The sequence below is a fragment of the Puma concolor genome, chromosome E2 (genome assembly GCF_028749965.1).
Source record: "Puma concolor isolate L17-30 chromosome E2, mPumCon1.1.hap2, whole genome shotgun sequence".
Classification (NCBI taxonomy): domain Eukaryota; kingdom Metazoa; phylum Chordata; class Mammalia; order Carnivora; family Felidae; genus Puma; species Puma concolor.
This window is the reverse complement of record NC_141681.1, coordinates 5,049,853-5,067,479: the sequence shown is the minus strand read 5'-3', so window position 1 is coordinate 5,067,479 and position 17,627 is coordinate 5,049,853. Positions and strand designations below refer to the sequence as shown.

Here is a 17,627-nt window from a genome sequence, read left to right as displayed (position 1 = left end):
GTTCAGGGATCCATCTGTGGGCTTCTCTGCAGGTCTAGAAGGCAACTCCCCATGGCTGTGTTTGCCCATCCTTGACGGGGACAGAAAAGCATCCGCACTCACTTACACGTGCCTGGAGAGCACTCGCTCTGTTCCAGGTGTTGACCACCCTGCTTGCCTCCGGCGACAGGGAGCTCTCCACCTCGAGAGACAGCCCTGCTTCTCTGTCTCCAGCGAATCGCCGTTAGGAATCCCGCCTCAGCGTGACCCGAGAAGCGTGGCCCCGGGATCGCAAGGCCAAGGTAGATTAGAGTCAGGCCAGCAGGGTTCCAGCCCCAGTTTCCAGCCTTGCGACACTTCGGGCTGGGCCTTGAGCCTCCTTGAGCCCGGTTGCGCTGTCTGGAGATTGGAACTAGTACGTCCCTGCTGTTCTGGGTTTTACACGAGAAGAGGGCGGCTTAGCGCATTTAAGGACTTTCTGTCGTGGGCCCCCACCACTATGCCTACCGGTTGGCCCTGGTTGAAGCTGGCAGTTAAGAGTCGGGCTGGCCGACGTGAATCCTTGGACAGTTCAGTTTCTCTCAGAGCCTCCGGCTGCTCATTGGTCAAGCAGGGACATTTGACGATACTGTGTCCTCAGGTTGGGGGGAGGCTAGGCGTGTGCCCGGAGCGTGGCACAGACGAGGCGCTCGGTAAGATGTCGGTTGGTTTTAGCGTTACCGTTCACCTGGTGTCTTGCCCGTGGCCCGCACGGGGAGCCTTCCGCAGACCCCTTTCCGCCTGTGTCCCTTTACGTGTGGCCTTAGAGGGGCCCCGGGCCAGGAAGAGTCTAATCATCTGCGATCAGAGCAGTGCCGGTGGCACATGGGTCGGCCACCTGTCTGCTGTGTCTCACGGTGACTCGCCTGTGGCAGGTGCTTGGGATGGTCTCAAGGTGGGGGAAGGAGGGGGGCTGGTGATGCCAGTGTGGAAGAGCCGTCTGGGTCCAGCTCCCGAGAGGGCCGAGCCTGTGGGACTGGAACTGGAGTTCAAGGTGGCACTTGGCCCAGGCCTGGCTGGAGACCAGCACCTGGTCCCAGGTCTCAGAGTGGCCCCCACCAGGATGCACAGCCCCGAGCTGGCCTGGAGCCCGGGGCTGGAGGGGCCCTGTGTCCAGAAATAGTCCTGTTGCTCCGGGAGTCCCGGGTGGGTGTGGCCTGCAGGGAGAGGAGGGGAGGGGAGGGCAGGGCAGGGAGCCAGGTGGCCTTATGGAAGCGACCCGGACAGGAGGACATGCACCTGAGGCAGGACAGACCTAGTGCTGGTCTCTGCTCTGCTATGTGACCTTGAGTAGGAGTTCCGACCCCACCAAGCGTCAAGTTCCCCTGCCTCAAAATGGGTGCGGGCCGCTTCATTCATTCATTCACTCATTTATTCATTCTAGATAAGTGCTTTCCACGTTGCTGGCCGTGGGCTAGGCATTGTGCGTAGAGCAGCAGCCACACCGACTTTCTGCTTTGGGGAAGACAGACGGCCAGCTTCCTGTGTCATCCGTCACCACTGAGTGTGGTCAGGACGGCCGTTAAGAAACAATAGCAGGGCGGCTTTCTGGGCTGCATGGTCAGGGGAGCCATTCGACTGGTGCCCAGAGGAGGTGATCTTCGAACAGAGACCTGAAGGAAGGAGACACGGGAGCCGTGCGAGGGTCTGGAGGAAGGATGTGCAGGAGGGGGAAGTGCAAAGGCCCTGGGGCAGGAGAGGCCTGGTGCATGGGAGGCTAACTGAGCTTCAGAAGGTGGCCTGGAGATTTAAGGCGCCCAGTGCCTGGTGCGTTACGGGTGCCCGGCCCGTGTTTGTGTCTCTCTTACCGTCTCACCTCTATCCAATCAGATGGCTCCCAGAACCTCAGAATATTCTCTTATTTGGAAAAGAAGGTCTTTGCACAGGTGGCTAGTCCAGAGCAGGTCAGACTGGTCAGAGTGGCCCTAAATCCAATGCCTGGTGACCCTAATCAGAAGAGGGGAGACACACAGAGACACCCACAGGGAGGAGAGGGCCATGTGACCCAGGCGGGGCGTGTCTTACAAGGCAAGAGCCCCAGGGATGGCTGGAACCCCCAGAAGCTGGAAGAGGTGGGAAGGATTCTCTCCCAGAGCCTCCAGAAGAGACTGTGGCCGCATCAGCACCTTGATCTGGAGTTCCGGCCTCCGGAACTGAGCAAGAACCAGCCCCCGGTGTTCAAAGCCCCCCAGGTCGTGGTCATTTATCACAGCGGCCCCAGGACACTGACGCACCTCCGTGGGCTTTCCGGAGCTCACGTTCCCCTCTTCTCTTGGACTTCGTTCTCCCGGATTTCTGAGGAAAGGGTGTATCTGCCTCCGCCGGGGAGTGCATGGCCTTGGCAGTGAGCTCCGCCCACAGCGCTGAGCAGCCTCTCAGCCCCTCGCTCTGCCGGCTGCCCCGAGACTCTCAGAAGAGACAGTGGGACTTCGCTGGGCAAACCTTTCGTTAATCTTTCATTAGGGACATTTTCAAAACTATGCATGAGTAGAATAATATAATGACCCCCACATACCCATTATCTGCCTTCGATGATTATCAGTCCGTTTGACCCACTTTTTTTTTTTTTATTTTTTTTTTCAACGTTTATTTATTTTTGGGACAGAGAGAGACAGAGAATGAACGGGGGAGGGGCAGAGAGAGAGGGAGACACAGAATCGGAAACAGGCTCCAGGCTCTGAGCCATCAGCCCAGAGCCTGACGCGGGGGTCGAACTCACAGACCGCGAGATCGTGACCTGGCTGAAGTCGGACGCTTAACCGACTGCGCCACCCAGGCGCCCCTCGTTTGACCCACTTTTATCCACCCACCCCCCTTTTCTCTGCAGCCTTTTAGAACAGATTATGGTTACTGAATCCTTTTAGCACGGCCCCATCTTAAACAACTATGACTTGCCTGTTGACACCTTGACTTTTACCTCGATCCTAATCTTTGGTCTGCTGTCTCTCTTGCTGTTTTTATGTGTTTGTGTTTCTATTTCCTTTCGATCGTCTGTAACATGAGATACTATGTAGTCTGTGAAATGAGGGGGCAGATCCATGAAACAATAAAGCAAACACCCTTTCAGGAAGTTTCTGTGACACCCGTCGACGGGAACGACCTCCCTGGAGGCCCCCGAGGCAGTTAGTTACAGGAGCAGGTTGGTGTAGTTGGGACACATGGGACTGGGGAGCTGGTGGAGCGAAGGGGACCCTTAGGCCATGCTGGACCAGCTCTGGCCAGCCACCAGAGGGGCTGGGTCCTGCCCTGGAGCGTCATGGAGATGTGGCAAGGTGGGACCGGGACCTCCAAGGCAGGGCCGGGGCCGGTGTCTGGACAGGCACGGCGTTGGACGACCCCCAGGGAGCCAGTGTCAGTGAAACGGCAGAGGTGGGATTTCGGGTGGAGGGGACCCTTTGGACGGGGCGGTATTTCTCCCTGGCGCTCGGGCCCCTGTGCTGCCGGCCCGGGAGCCCGGCCTCGAGCAGAGAGTTGCGTCCTAGGGGGGAGGGACTGGAAAAGAAGCCCTCACCCCCACCCCGCCACCCTGTTTTCACTTTTCAGTTTAAGAACCCCCTGATCCTGCTCCTACTGGCCTCTGCCTTGGTGAGCATCCTCACGAAGGAGTATGAGGACGCCGTCAGTATCGCCATGGTGAGTGCCCGGGGGTCCGTCTCTGCCCCACACGGCGGTGTCCTGGTTAATTTCGCCGTCGCTGTCTTGGCGGATAGCCAGGTGGCCTCTGGTTCCTTCCTGTTGGGAACAGTGTCGCGGAGAATTCCTTGGCCGAGACCCCCGGGCTGGAACTCACGGACCGTGAGATCGTGACCTGGCTGAAGTCGGACGCTTAACCGACTGCGCCACCCAGGCGCCCCAAAAGGATTTCTTCTTAATTTAGGTGAAAGTCGCATCATTTAAAAAGTAAGCATTTTAAAGTATACAGTACAATCCAGGGGCGCCCGGGCGGCTCAGTCGGTTGAGCGTCCGGCTTCGGCTCAGGTTGTGATCTCACGGTCCGTGAGTTCGAGCCCCGCGTCGGGCTCTGTGCCGACAGCTCAGAGCCTGGAGCCTGCTTCCGATTCTGTGTCTCCCTCTCTCTCTGCCCCTCCCCTGCTCATGCTCTGTCTCTCTCTATCTCAAAAATAAATAAAAACATTAATAATAATAATAATAATAATAAAAGAATATGTCTGTACTATAGGATCCTGTGTTGTGTGTCTATGCAGAAAAATCTAGAAGGGTACCCCAAAATGTGAATCTTTGGATACCAGAATTTGGGATGATTTTTCTGTTCTTTTTTTTTTTTTTGAGGGGGGGGTCGCATCCGTTTTATAAATTTCTGTGTGCTTGTTTTGCAAGAAGGGAACAGAGTTGGCAAGGCCGGGTGCCGTGGTCCACCTTCCACGGGCCAGCTCGCTCACTCGTGGAACAGCTGGGTGCTGACACCCCCTCCCTGTTTGCTCCCTAGGCGGTGCTTATCGTGGTGACTGTCGCCTTCATCCAGGTGCGTAGCTCTTTCCTGAGGTCTCGGGCAGGGTAACCCGGGTGTGACGGGAGCCTTGGAGTTCCCGGCCTTGAATGTCATGTCGGATGTGCTTCCCGCCAGGAATACAGATCTGAAAAATCGTTGGAGGAGTTGACCAAGCTGGTCCCTCCCGAATGTAACTGGTGAGTCAGAGATGGCCTGGGGCTTCTTGGTTCCTCGGGGCAGCCAGTGGGCTGGTGGGGTTGGCAAAAGTTTGCCAAGTCTGTGTCCCTTGTGGTGTGATGGAGGGGAACCCCGCCTTCCTGGGGGTTGGGAGACATGGCGTCTGCCTTGCCAACGGATTACTGTGTGTCCTTGGGCATGTCGTTCGACTTCTCTGGGCTCTCACGGTCTCATCAGGGTCTAATGAGACTGCCAGGGCTGGGGCCATGGGTGACGGGAGTGGATTTGGGAAGAGAGCAGCCCGCGACCCCCGTGGTATGGTGGGCACGGCTGGACTGAGTGGACTGAGCAATCGCGACGCAGGGCTCGAACAGGCTGAGGCTTCGGGCCGTTGGGCTGTGGGGTGAGACTTTGCAAGGCTGGCCTCAGCGGCCCCGCCGGCCTCTTTCCTGCCTGGACGCTTCCGCGTCACCTGTTGTTACCACACAGCCATCCCCAGAGGCATTTGAAAGGGACAAAGGGAGACCGAGAATGCAGTGCTATGCGCTAGAACTTTCTGGGATGTTCTGTAATCCACGCCGTCCAGGACGAACCACTACTCACCTATGACCACGTCAGTGTGGCTAGGGAAGTGAGTTCTTCATTTCACTGAACTTCAGTAGCCGGCGGGACAGCTGAGGCTTCCGGCAGGTGCACAGTCCGCTGCCCCAGGGTAGGGACGCGGCCGACACCCGGGAGACAGTGTCTGGGGCCTGGCATTTTCTTGATGTCATTTCTAGTTTGCCAGTGACTTTTCTAGTCTCTCCTGGTGAGAATGGACTGATTTCAGGAAAGGGCCAAGTCTGCGCCCCTCCCCCCGTCCCCTGGCTGGCTCTGCTCATGTTGTTTTGGGGCCCGTGTCTTTCCCAAATATGCACCTGCTGCTTACAACAAAGTAGCAGAAAGTATCTCACGGTTCCAGGGGCTTGGGAAGGGTTTAGACACACAGTAACCCTCTGTTTTCTCAAAGATGATGTTTGGGGAAGAACCTGAATGTGTATCTAGATACATATGGCACAGGTGTGCCCCACAGCTGGGGTGGAAAGCTCCAGTGGGTTGCGTCCCACCTCCTAAGAAGCCAGCAAGCAAGGGGCGTGTGTGTGTGTGTGTGTGTGTGTGTGTGTGTGTGTGTGTGTGTGTGTATCACAAGGCAGAGAATAACCAGTCACAGAGACAAAAAGAGGGTGATGTGGAAGGGCTGGAGAAGGTGAGTCGATTCTAGAAGGTTCACTGGGGGCACCAAACGTGACGGAGCTTAATAAGAAGACGAGCCAGGCTGTCAGAAATCCAGATGTGTGACATGTGACGTAATCCTACGAACAAACGGGCACATAAATGATTCATGTGGTCTGATGATCTGACCTTGAGTGTAAATATCAGGTCTCGGCCTTTCAGGCGGACGGTATGCCTTATCGATGTCCCCGGAAGTCACTTCCAAAAGACAGTTCTATTTTCTTTTTTTTTAAATTTTTTTTTTCAACGTTTATTTATTTTGGGGACAGAGAGAGACAGAGCATGAACGGGGGAGGGGCAGAGAGAGAGGGAGACACAGAATCGGAAACAGGCTCCAGGCTCTGAGCCGTCAGCCCAGAGCCCGACGCGGGGCTCGAACTCACGGACCGCGAGATCGTGACCTGGCCGAAGTCGGACGCCTAACCGACTGCGCCACCCAGGCGCCCCAAGACAGTTCTGTTTTCAAGAAGAGCGATGACAGGCAAACTGGTAGAATCGAAAGGGCGCCGAAGAGGGGCGCCTGGGTGGCACAGTCGGTTAAGCCTCCGACTTCAGCCAGGTCACGATCTTGTGGTCTGTGAGTTCAAGCCCCGCGTCAGGCTCTGAGCTGATGGCCCAGAGCCTGGAGCCTGTTTCCGATTCTGTGTCTCCCTCTCTCTCTGCCCCTCCCCCATTCATGCTCTGTCTCTCTCTGTCCCAAAAATAAATAAACGTTGAAAAAAAAAAAAAAAAAAAAGGGCGCCGAAGATTCGCAGCCTCTGTCTCGGTGTCTGTTCTCCACACCGGGAGGAACAGACCTCCATCCTTCGTGGAGCCGTTACGTATTTATTGAGCACCTACTGTGTGCTAGGAGAGATCATGCCAGGGTTACCCTGGGGAATGAGAAGGGAAGGCCTCGACCATCAGAGAGCACACACTCCTACCCGGGGAGGCAGATACTAAAGGGAAGGAACGAGATGGTTTTGGAATACGGCAGGTGCATTCGAGCCACAAGGGGCCCCCGCACCTGAAACCACAGGAAACCTCATGGAGACACAGTGGTGCCCGATGGGAGAGTGGGGACGGATTTCCGTAGCTGGTGAGCAGGCTGCCCTGACCTGACCTTTAAGGAGGAGCTGACGTTTTAGGTTGGGACCTGAGAGATGGAAGGAGCCAGCCGTGGAGAGTTGAGGGAAACGTCTGACGGGTGCTCGTGGCTGCAAGGGACAGCCGAGCTGCACAAACCAGAGAAATCGTGGTGTCTCGGGGCAAGGGGCCTCGGGTGGGAGGGACAGTGTGGTTGGTCAGCTGGAGATGACATGGGGGGCCTGGTGCTTTTATTTCTCGTTTCTTAAATGTTTTTATTTACTTTTGAGAGAAAGGGAGAGAGAGACAGAGACCGAGTGTGAGTGGGGGCAGGGCAGAGAGAGAGAGGGAGACACCAAGTCGGAAGCAGGCTCCAGGTTCCGAGCTGCCAGCACAGAGCCCGACGGGGGGCTCGAACTCACGAACCGTGAGATCGTGACCTGAGCCAAAGCCGGACGCTCAACCAGCTGAGGCACCCAGGTGCCCCAAGATGGCTGCCACAGCTCCAGACATCGGAGCCGGACGTGAAAAGCTCCAAGAGAGGAAGAGGTCGTGTGTGTGTGTGTGTGTGTGTGTGTGTGTGTGTGTGTGTGTGTGTGTACAGAATGGGGAAGCCTTTCTCACGAGCCCCCAGGAAATGTCCATTCGTGTCTCACAAACCAGTGTTACGGAAAGTGCCTGTGCCTAAGCCAGTCCTGGGCAGGGGCTGGGCTCACCCCGATGGTCTCAGCCAGTCAGAAGCCACTCACTGGAGCAGACGGCTCGAGGTGGGAAAGGGTGGCTCTCTGAACAAGAGTGAAATCTGTTAACGAAGAAGAGGGGAATGTCTGCTTCCACGTCCGAGGTTGGCAAAGAGCTTGAGACCAGAAAGGTCTGGGTGTGTTCAAGGGCTGGATGGCAGGAGTGCGGGAGGGGGCAGGACCCAGTCAAGGGGGCCTTAGCAGGGCCTTTGGGTTTGAGCCCAAGGTCGTCGAAAGCCATTGGAGGTTTGGAGCAGTAGGAACTTGTGATCTGGTTTCTTACCTGCTTTTTTGTGGGTTTTTTAAAATTTATTTTGAGAAAGAGAGAGAGGGCACAAGCAGGGGTGTGCAGAGAGAGGGGGAGACAGAGAAGCCAAAGCAGGCTGCGTGCTGTCAGCGCAGAGCCCTATGTGGGGCTAGAACTCAGGAACCGTGAGATCATGACCTGAGCTGAAGCCAAGACTCGGACACTTAACCGGCTGAGCTACCTAGGTGGCCCTGATCTTTGCGTTTTAAGAGCCCTCTGGCCACGGCGTGTGGGACAGAGAGAAGATGGCCAGGGACGGGGCGGGAGCCCGGCTGGGACTGTGGTGTGTGGGGAGGGTGGCGAATGGGGGGATTGCAGCAGGAGCCTGTGCCCAGAAGCACGCAGCTCGTTACTGGCACGGCCGTGAGCAGGGGTCATGGCCCAGCGGGAAAGGAGGTCCCGGGCTTCTCGGGCCCGTAAGATGCCCCCCCAGCTCTGCCAGGCTGAGTCCTGGAGACAGTGCTCTGTGCCCGAGCGGTGTCTTCTCTGAGGACAGAAATGTCTCTAGCCACTGGCTCCATTAAGGAGGCTTTAGAGCTGCTGACTTACACCTGCAGAAGCTTCTGGAGGCCACGTGGCTCCGCCTTGCTTCCAGGCAGGGTAAACAGTAGTAGTGGGCCCGCGTTTCAAATGAAGCCGAGGGTCTCCCAGAAGCCACACGCTTCGCCAAACGTCTTTTAGCGTGTGTGACCTTAAAATACGACAAAACCATGAAGGCGCGAGGGTTTGTCCGTAACTGAGAGAGAAAGCGTGCTTCTGTATTCTTTGCTCAAATTGGCTAAAGTGCGCAAAAGTAGGATGTGATCAGCATGTCGGTGTGTGTGTGTGTGTTTGTTTGTTTACCGTTTCACATGCAGCATCAGAGAAGGAAAACTCCAGCATTTGCTTGCGCGAGACCTGGTTCCCGGAGACATCGTGTCTCTCTCGATCGGAGACCGGATCCCCGCAGACATCCGTCTCACTGAGGTGAGGAGTCCCGGACCCTGGCCTTTGTGATCTGTAGACACTTAGCTTATTGGCGACAGGCATATTCTCCCTCTCTCTGTCTCTCTCTCGTGCACACACACATACGTGCACGCACACAAGGCATGAAGTTAGCAAGCAAGCTCATTTTAAGCACAAAGCCCCTCGAATTGTGTTTCATAAATTATTCATTCCCAGTTTTAAGTTTTGGTTATGTGATTTTCTGGCTTCGAGCAGACGGCACTAGCCCGTTAAACCAGGGTGGGACCGAGGGATAAGGCAAGCGTGGCTTCTAGAAGGAGCTGCTCTGATGCCAGAAAGAAGCGTGACCAGATTGCTCAGTGCCGAGGAGGGAAACAGACCAGCGGAGACACAAAACGGAAGTACGAGCTTTTACGATAGTGTGGGTTGGGGACATGGGGTGGGGGGCGAGCCGTGTCCCTGACCTTTGTGGGTGTCATGGTGCCACAGCATCACCTGAGGCTCTCGGAGATAATCCTTGATGTATCAGAAAAGGTGAAGTCGAGTTCAGAGGGATCTGTCGGCGGGGGTGATCTATTTTACGAAACTTTGCAGAAATGCTGAAGAATCATTCATGGCTTTCAGTGATAACGGCTTCAGTGCAGGCTATCTCCCCGACTCACTTATTTCCAGAGCATGTGTCTTCGGGAATTGTAGGATCATTGGCATGCTGTTAACACAGCGGCCTGGAGGGGCGCCCGGTGGCTCGGTCGGTTGAGCTTCTGACTCTCGATTTCAGCTCAGGTCACGATCTCGAGGTTTGTCAGTTCAAGCCCCGCGTCGGGCTCCGTGCTGACGGTGTGTGGAGCCTGCTTGGGATTCTCTCCCTCCCTCTCTCTCTCTCTCTCTCTCTCTCTCTCTCCCTCCCTCCCTCCCTCCCTCCCTCCCTCCCTCTCTCCCTCTCCCTCCCCATCTCCCTCTCTCCCTCCCCTTCTCTCTCTGCCCCTCCTCCACTTGAACTCTCTCTCTCCCTCTTTCTCACAATAAATAAATACACGTAAAGAAAACAAAAACACAAACAGTGGCCTGGAGAGGGTGATGGGGAAGGACGAAGAGCCAAATCCGGGCCCCGCATTTAAAGCCCCGAGCCACTCTCTGCGGCAGAGGCAGGGGCCCGAGGGACACTCCCGCTTTCAAAGCCTTCTGCCCCTGACTTTGAGATCTGCCGGCAGGGTAGGCACCCGGGTGAGCAGGCCGGGGGGCTTGCTGTCAGGCTCATGCCGCTGTCCCTTCCCGCAACAGAACAGATTCCTCGGCGTCTGCTACCCCCCCTCCCCTGCCCCACACTGGCCTTCAGCGGTCCAGAGGCGGTGCCTCGAGGCGGCTAGTGCCCTGGGGCCGGGCATTGGCGCTGAGTTAGAAGCCAGGGCCTACCGTTCACAAGCTGGGTGGCCTGGAGCGAGGTACTTAACCTGTGTGCCCCCCGCCTGCAAAACGGGGGAAGAAAGTAGGAGCCGTAAGGATGACATCCCCTGGATGGACAGGGCTCAGCCCAGGGCCTGGCACGGGCGAGTGACGCACGCTGGAAATCGGGGGCCCGGGGTTTCGTCTCCCCGCCCCGCGCCTGCCAGCCTGCGGCTGTGACGAAGGCTCGGCCTCCCTGAGCCTTGGTTTCCCCGTCTGTCAAAGGGGATAGCTCTCGTTCCGCCTCGACGAGTTACCACCTGCGGCACGCTCGGCCCGGCGGCCGGCGTGACGTGAGCGGTCGGTGCGTCGGCAGTGGCTTCATTGCTCTCCCCTTCCCGTCCCCCCAACCCCCACCCCAAGTCCCCGCAACAGTTCATAACCCCCGGGTAACTCTCTCCCTCAACTGGTTTTCTTCCTGCCTATGTTAAGGCCACCCGTACCTGCTTCTGATGCCACAGGATGCTTTTTTTCCCTGCGACCGGTCACAAGGCGGCACCTTCCCCTTCTTGGTATTTTGCAACTGCCCTGAACAACCAATGCCTTTGTTTATTCACCGTGGCATATTGGTGTCAGCTATTAAACCCTGAGATCCGGGAGAACTTTGTATAGGGCTTAAAGCCACTTAGGTCCCGGAAACAGCGGGTTCAAGAAAGTTCTTAAAATAGGTAAGCCCGCCACCCTTCTGCATCGTGTGTGGAGGTCACGGAGCATTTTCTCTTCCCACAGCGAAAACAAAGGCCAAGGCCTGGGGGGCGGGGAGAGGCTGATGCGGCCCAGCCAGTAGAACAGGGTCCCTGCTCCTTGCTTTTCTTTGGCCACTTCCGGAAATGACCACTTCCGGGTTGAATGGAATCTGTCGGGGCTCCAAGTAAGGCTCTGTCTCGGAGGGGAGACTGGCGGGGCGTGAGGAGACAGGAACAGCCTTGTCTGCTCTCCAGCAGGAAGGGACCAGAGGCTCTCACCGTCTTCGGGCCCAGCCACCTCCGGGTGGCCACTGGTGTCACATAGGTTCTGGGCCTTGAGTATCTTTAGCCGCCAGAATCCTTGCACAGGCACGCACACATTGTTCCTTCTTGGCCCAGACATTCCCCTTCGTCCCTGCCTCCCAGCGTGTTTCTCTTTCCGGAAAGAACGAATGCGCTTACATATAAAGCCGGGTCTGTGCCGACCACGGGGTAGAAACTGCTTCCTTTCGTCTCCCAACCACCTTGAGAGAACACGACTTCATCTTCTGACTGTACAACGAGGACACAGAAACCGGGAAAGGTCGAGCAGCCCGCCCGAGGTCATGCACCTGTCAGTGGGGGGGGAGGAGCACACGCTCTCTGGGCTGCAGTCGGCTGTTCTGACTTTTTCTCGCTCCGTCTCTCCCTCTGGGTTCCCCAGTGTGTCTCTCTCCTCTGGCTGCTATAACAAATGACTAGATACCGAGCGGCTTAAGACAACACAAGTGTATTATCTTACGGTTCTGAAGGTCAGAATGGCAGCTCATTTCACTGGGTGGAAAAAAGGAAGGTGTTGGCATTTGAAAACACAACAAATAAACCTGGGCAAGAGTTAAGGCTCAAGTCTCAGTTCAGAAGGTCGGGGTGTTGACTGAGCCTCCGCCTGGAAGATTCCTGCCAATCCCAAATTGACTTCAATGAAGTATATTCAGGATCAAGCCTGCCTGATTTAAAAATGTCCTGAAGGGGCGCCTGCGTGGCTCAGTCGGTTAAGCATCCGACTTCAGCTCAGGCCATGATCTCCCAGTTCGTGGGTTTGAGCCCTGGGTTGGGCTCTGTGTTGACAGTTTAGAGCCTGGGGTCTGTTTCTGATTCTGTGGCTCCTTCTCCCTCTCTGTCCCTCCCCCACTTGAGCTCTATTTCTCTCTCAAAAATAAATAAAACATTAAAAAAATTGTTAAATGTTTTTATTATTTTTCTTTATTATCATTCTTTTTCTGAGAGGCAGAGAGAGACAGAGCACGAGCGGGGAAGGGGCAGAGAGAGGGAGACACAGAGTCTGAAGCAGGCTCCAAGCTCTAAGCTGGCCCCCCCCCCCAACGGGGGCTTGAACCCACAAACCATGAGATCATGACCTGAGCCGAAGTCAAACGCTCAACCGACTGAACCACCCAGGCACCCCATTAAAAGAAAAAAATTTTTTAATGTTCTGTAGACCAGATTAAGCTGTGAGCCTTAGTGACCTGTGCCTTTGTCCATATATCTAGTTAATTCCACTCACTGCCAATTCTGTTGTTCTTCCTGGCTGGTTCTTCTGTCCATGCGCACTGCACCCCCCCCTCCCCGGGGAGCCATCCTTGGCCTCACTTGGGTTCATTCCTTGGACTGTGGGCTTCCCTTCCCAATGCCACTGGCCGCGTCTTTCAACATCTAGCATCATTTTGTGGATCTCACTCACCTCCCTTCTCTGCTCAAGACTTTTCATGGCTCCTCATTACCCTCCAAATTTCTTAGCCGATGCCAAAAGCGACTGAGTTCCAACCCCACCTCCCCCAGTGCTCCATGTGGACCAGACCTCCTGTCTTCTTGCCTGTACCCTCTCCATTCAGGGCTCGTCCTGCCCGTGGCTTCAGCACCAGGGACAGCGCCCACCGCACCACCCCCCCCCCCCAAAACCTCCACCCTCTCCCCACCACCCCGGCCAAGAATCTGTGCCCCAAAGAGGGTGGATAGGTGCCCACACTCAGCACCCTGGGTTTCTGTCCCGTTAAAGCTGGTGGGGTGCTGGGAGAAGAGAGGTCTTTTTTATTAAGCCTGTTACTACCGAGTTCGCGCATCATCGATCCCCCCCAATTTGCTTTCTCTTCTTTCCCTGCCTGATTCACTCACCAACTGTGTGCTTATCCTTCGAGGCCCATTTCAAGTCCCTCATCCTGCAGGAACTCACCTCTTCCGGCCCATCCCCCAACCCGGCAGCTCCGCCCTCCTGTTTCTCACTCCCAAGCCCAAGGCTGCAGGTTCGATCTGACAAAAACATCCGACTGCGGTCAGTTCGGCTCTCAGGCCCAGTCAGCGGAGGGGTTCCTCTTCCCCGTGTTGACTTTCTGTTCTTACTACAGTGCTGCTTAAATGTGAACAAACAAAGTTAGGTACAAATTCCATGTGCTTCAACCTGGAAACCTAAGCCAGATTTTCCTAGGAAGTACAACGTATTCAAATGATCATCCTGTCCCATGAGACGGTGTCTTCTGGAAACCGAATCCCTGCTTGCCTTGGGGATGTGGTGCCACTGTCTCCCGCCTGTGTGCGTGGTGCCAGCAGCCGGTGGTGCTGGGCGACTTCGTCTTCCTGTTTCTTCCTTCGTCGTGTTAGGCGCCACTCCAGGAAGTCCCTTGACTTTCCCTGTGTCCTGGAGATAAAAATACAAACACAAAGTCTAGATCAGTGGCGGATGTTATTTGACTATGGTAATAGAGTGAGAGAAATGCCTGGGCTTCAGTGGGTCAGGGATTTACTCCTCTCTCACAGGATGAGAGACTGGAGGGGGGGGGGTGTCCAGAGCCAATATGGCGGCTCCACCATGGAACAGAGTACCGGGCTTCTCCCAGGCCCCCATTGCGCCCTCCGCAGGATGGGACCGTCCTTTAAATGCTTGTGAGATGGCTTCTGGCGCCACTAGGGCGAAGGCCCAGGGAGGGAGAAAGAGGAAGCCAGAAGGGTGAAGAGCGTCTCACCCTCAGTCGTCTTCACAGATCTTGCCCTGGACCGTCCGTGACTTCTCCCTGTGTCCCAGTGTCCAAAGGGGTGGAGACACTGTGAGCTGCAAGGGATGCTGGGAAATAGCGTTGCAGGGGCACATAGCCACCCCCAAGTCCAGATACCGCTGCCAACGGGGTTTCTGTTAGGAAGAGGGGACGTGGGCATTATACAGGCAAGTGGGAGCCTTTGTCATTCTTGGGGACTGGGATCCTGCGGCCCTGAACACATTTTAAAAAGGTCACTGCTAGATTTTTTTTAAATTTGAAAGTATAGAGAACTCACCGGTCCCTGTTCGAATAGTGCCGACCTAACTGTTCTCTTGTGAGCTTGTAGGACGTTGGCTTCTCTCAGTTGGTCTTAGACACTTAAATGACAAGGTCCCTAGGGGCAAAGCTCACCCTGGCCCCCACGTATGTCCTCCATAGTATCCAGCTGGCCACAGGAGGCTCACCTCTTGTGTGATAGTTACTGGGCCTGTGGTCCGTTTTGCAAGATGGTCAAGAGTGCGGTTTCTGGAACTAGAGCCTTGGCTCACGCTTTGGCTCTGCCACGAAGCAGCTGTATAACCTTGAACAAGTTACTTGAGCAAGTGACTTAATGTTTCCGTGCCTCAGTTTCCCCATATGTAAAATGGAGAAAACAGTAGCATCTTTCATGGAGGGGATGGGGATTTGGAGAGAGGGGCCTTGCAAAGTGCTCGGCCCAGGGCCTAGCTCATCACAGGAGTTCTGGGAATGTGAGCACTCTCTCCTCCTCTCCTGGTGTGTGTGTGTGCGTGTGCACATGTGTGGCTTCTGGTGTTAACACAGCCTAAGGCTGCTGCTGAGTAAGCTGGCTCCGTGATGCTCCAGGCACACGGATTGTATGGGTTTCTCCAAGGTGGGCAGGACGCGGAGTGTCCGGAGAAAGACACAGGTCCTTTGAAAGATACGTTCTAGGGGCGCCTGGGTGGCTCAGTCTGTTAAGTGTCTGACTTCAGCTCAGGTCATGATCTCACAGCTCGTGAGTTCGAGCCCCGCATCGGGCTCTGTGCTGATGGCTCGGAGCCTGGAGCCTGTTTCCGATTCCGTGTCTCCCTCCCTCTCCGCCCCTCCCCTGCTCGTGCTCTGTCTCTCTCTGTCTCTCTCTCAGAAATAAATAAACATTAAAAAAAATCGTAAGATATATTCTAAATTACCCGTTGCCCAAGTATTTTTTTTAACAGTACACTAAAATTTTAAATAATGTTAAAGCCGGTATGAGACTTCTGTGTTTTTTCAGGGGAGGGGGGGCACACGATCAACTCTTGTCCAGTTCCCGGAGGCCCGTGAGGCCGTGTTCTGATAACTTGTCCCGTGACTTCGACGTGGTGTTTGTTGTCTGTTGGCGAATGGAATTAAGGTGCCAGATACCGTGCTGTGCTTTTCTGGTCGCGGTTTTGTTGGGTTCCGTTTCGTTGTGTTTTGTCGTGGCAAAATTAGAAACGAAAACAAAAGCAGAAGCCTTGTTCCGTCCTAAGATGCGATTTGTGTGAGTTCTTCGTGGCAGAAAACCCTCACGAAAATAGCTGTACCTGAATGGCAGAGGTGGCTGAGGGCAGTACGGTTTGCTTTACGAAACCGGACATCATGGGGCGCCTGGGAGGGCTCGGTCAGTTGAGCCACCGACTCTTGATTTTGGCTCAGGTCATGATCTCGCGGTGGGGATTGCGCCCCAGGTGGGTTCTGCACCGAGCCTGGAGCCCGCTTGGCCTCCTTTTTTCCACTCCTGCCCCTCCCCCACTCACGCATGCACACTCTCTCTAGGACAAACAAAAAGACAAAACAAAGCCAGGCGTCAGAGCCACCATTTCCGGAAGGCCTCAGATCCAGAGCGGCCAGCACGCACGCACCTCAGGTGGCTGGGTCCCAGTCGTCCCAGCTGCCCTCCGAAGGCGTCTCCCCAGCCACGCCTCTGTTCAACGCCAGATCGGTCGTTTTTATCACTTGGCAAGAGGGCAGTGATTTCTCAAAGCCTAAAGATCAGGTCCAAATTCAAACAGAGACCTACGCGTTCTTTAATGCACCAAAGAAAGGTGTCGGAAGTTCCTGAATGTTGCATCACACTCGGGGGCTCCCGGCTCGCAGGCTTAGAAATGACCCCTCACTGTCAGGGGTGGTCCCAGATCAGCCTTGTTTTTCTTCCCTGCCAATACTGGAGTGTTGTCCCTGGAATGTGTCCGGGAAGCCAGGAAAGCCTGCATTGGAATATCCTTCCAGGTCAGTACAGGTGGCCCAGAAAAAAGTCCCTTCCAGCCCGACTCCAGGGCCTGGCGGAGGGACGTTTTCTGCTTAGAGCTGCGTGCCTACTTTGTAGCGGCCTGTCGGTCAGGATTCGCCCCTGTCGACCGGGACCGCTGACTCTTAGGCACAGGACGCTTTTCCCAGTTGAGAAGTTTTATGGGGTGCGAGGGGTCCGTTCTGCGCTTGACCGAGCTGTTCTCAGGGCGAAGGGGGCAGACTGCGTTCTTTTCCCCTCGCGGCTCTAGGCCACAGACCTCCTGGTGGATGAATCCAGTTTCACAGGAGAAGCGGAGCCGTGCAGTAAGACGGACGGCCCGCTGACGGACGGAGGGGACCTCACCACTCTGAGCAACATCGTCTTCATGGGGACCCTGGTGCAGTACGGGAAGGGGCAGGTGAGCCCCGGGGACCTCGGCCGCCCTCGCCAGCAGGCTCCCCGCCTCAGATCTCACCCTTCTCTCTCCCGAACGCAGGGAGTCGTGATCGGAACAGGGGAGAGGTCCCAGTTCGGGGAAGTGTTTAAGATGATGCAGGCTGAAGAGGTAAGGGCCGGGGGGGGGGGGGGTGGGGGGGGGGGTGGGGGGGGGGGGCTTTGCTTTTCTTGCAAGTCGGGGTTTGAGATTATTCTCGGCTGCTGCTGCCAGCCCTGCACCCTCCTTAGGCATGAGGGTGATGTGGTCAATACCAGTTCACGTTTTTTAAACTTTGTGTTTTTTTAAAAACACTTATGGCCGGAGGAGGGTCGGGGGGGGGGGTGGGGGTGGGGCCACCTGGGTGGCTCCGTCGGTTGGGTGTCCAGCTTTGGCTCTGGTCACGATCTCACGGTTGGTGAGTTCGAGCCCCGCTTCGGATCCTCTGTCCCCGTCCCCCCCTCTCGGCCTCTCCCCCCCCCCCCACGCTCTTCCTCAAAAATCAATAAAACGTTAAAAAACAACACAGGTAAAAACACTTACTAGGATTTTTTTGCCGAGATCCAGCTCACAGACCGTAACACGCACGGGCCTGAAGTGTGGAGGCCAGTGGATTTTTTTATTTATTTATTTTTTTTAATTTTTTTTTTCAACGTTTATTTATTTTTGGGACAGAGAGACAGAGCATGAACGGGGGAGGGGCAGAGAGAGAGGGAGACACAGAATCGGAAAGAGGCTCCAGGCTCCGAGCCATCAGCCCAGAGCCCGACGCGGGGCTCGAACTCACGTACCGCGAGATCGTGACCTGGCTGAAGTCGGACGCTTAACCGAC

The 17,627-nt window shown here is 55.7% G+C and overlaps 1 protein-coding gene across 2 annotated transcripts in view; it reads left to right on the top strand.

The window, feature by feature from the left end:
- Positions 1-17,627, top strand: part of ATP2C2 (ATPase secretory pathway Ca2+ transporting 2) — a 62,578-nt gene that overhangs the window by 22,801 nt on the left and 22,150 nt on the right. For both annotated transcript variants that reach the window (XM_086688789.1, XM_086688790.1), the window contains exons 4-9: positions 3,562-3,651; positions 4,466-4,501; positions 4,604-4,665; positions 8,887-8,995; positions 16,631-16,780; positions 16,859-16,927. In XM_086688789.1, coding sequence (XP_086544915.1) covers positions 3,562-3,651; positions 4,466-4,501; positions 4,604-4,665; positions 8,887-8,995; positions 16,631-16,780; positions 16,859-16,927 — 516 coding nt within the window. The remainder of the gene's footprint in view (positions 1-3,561; positions 3,652-4,465; positions 4,502-4,603; positions 4,666-8,886; positions 8,996-16,630; positions 16,781-16,858; positions 16,928-17,627) is intronic.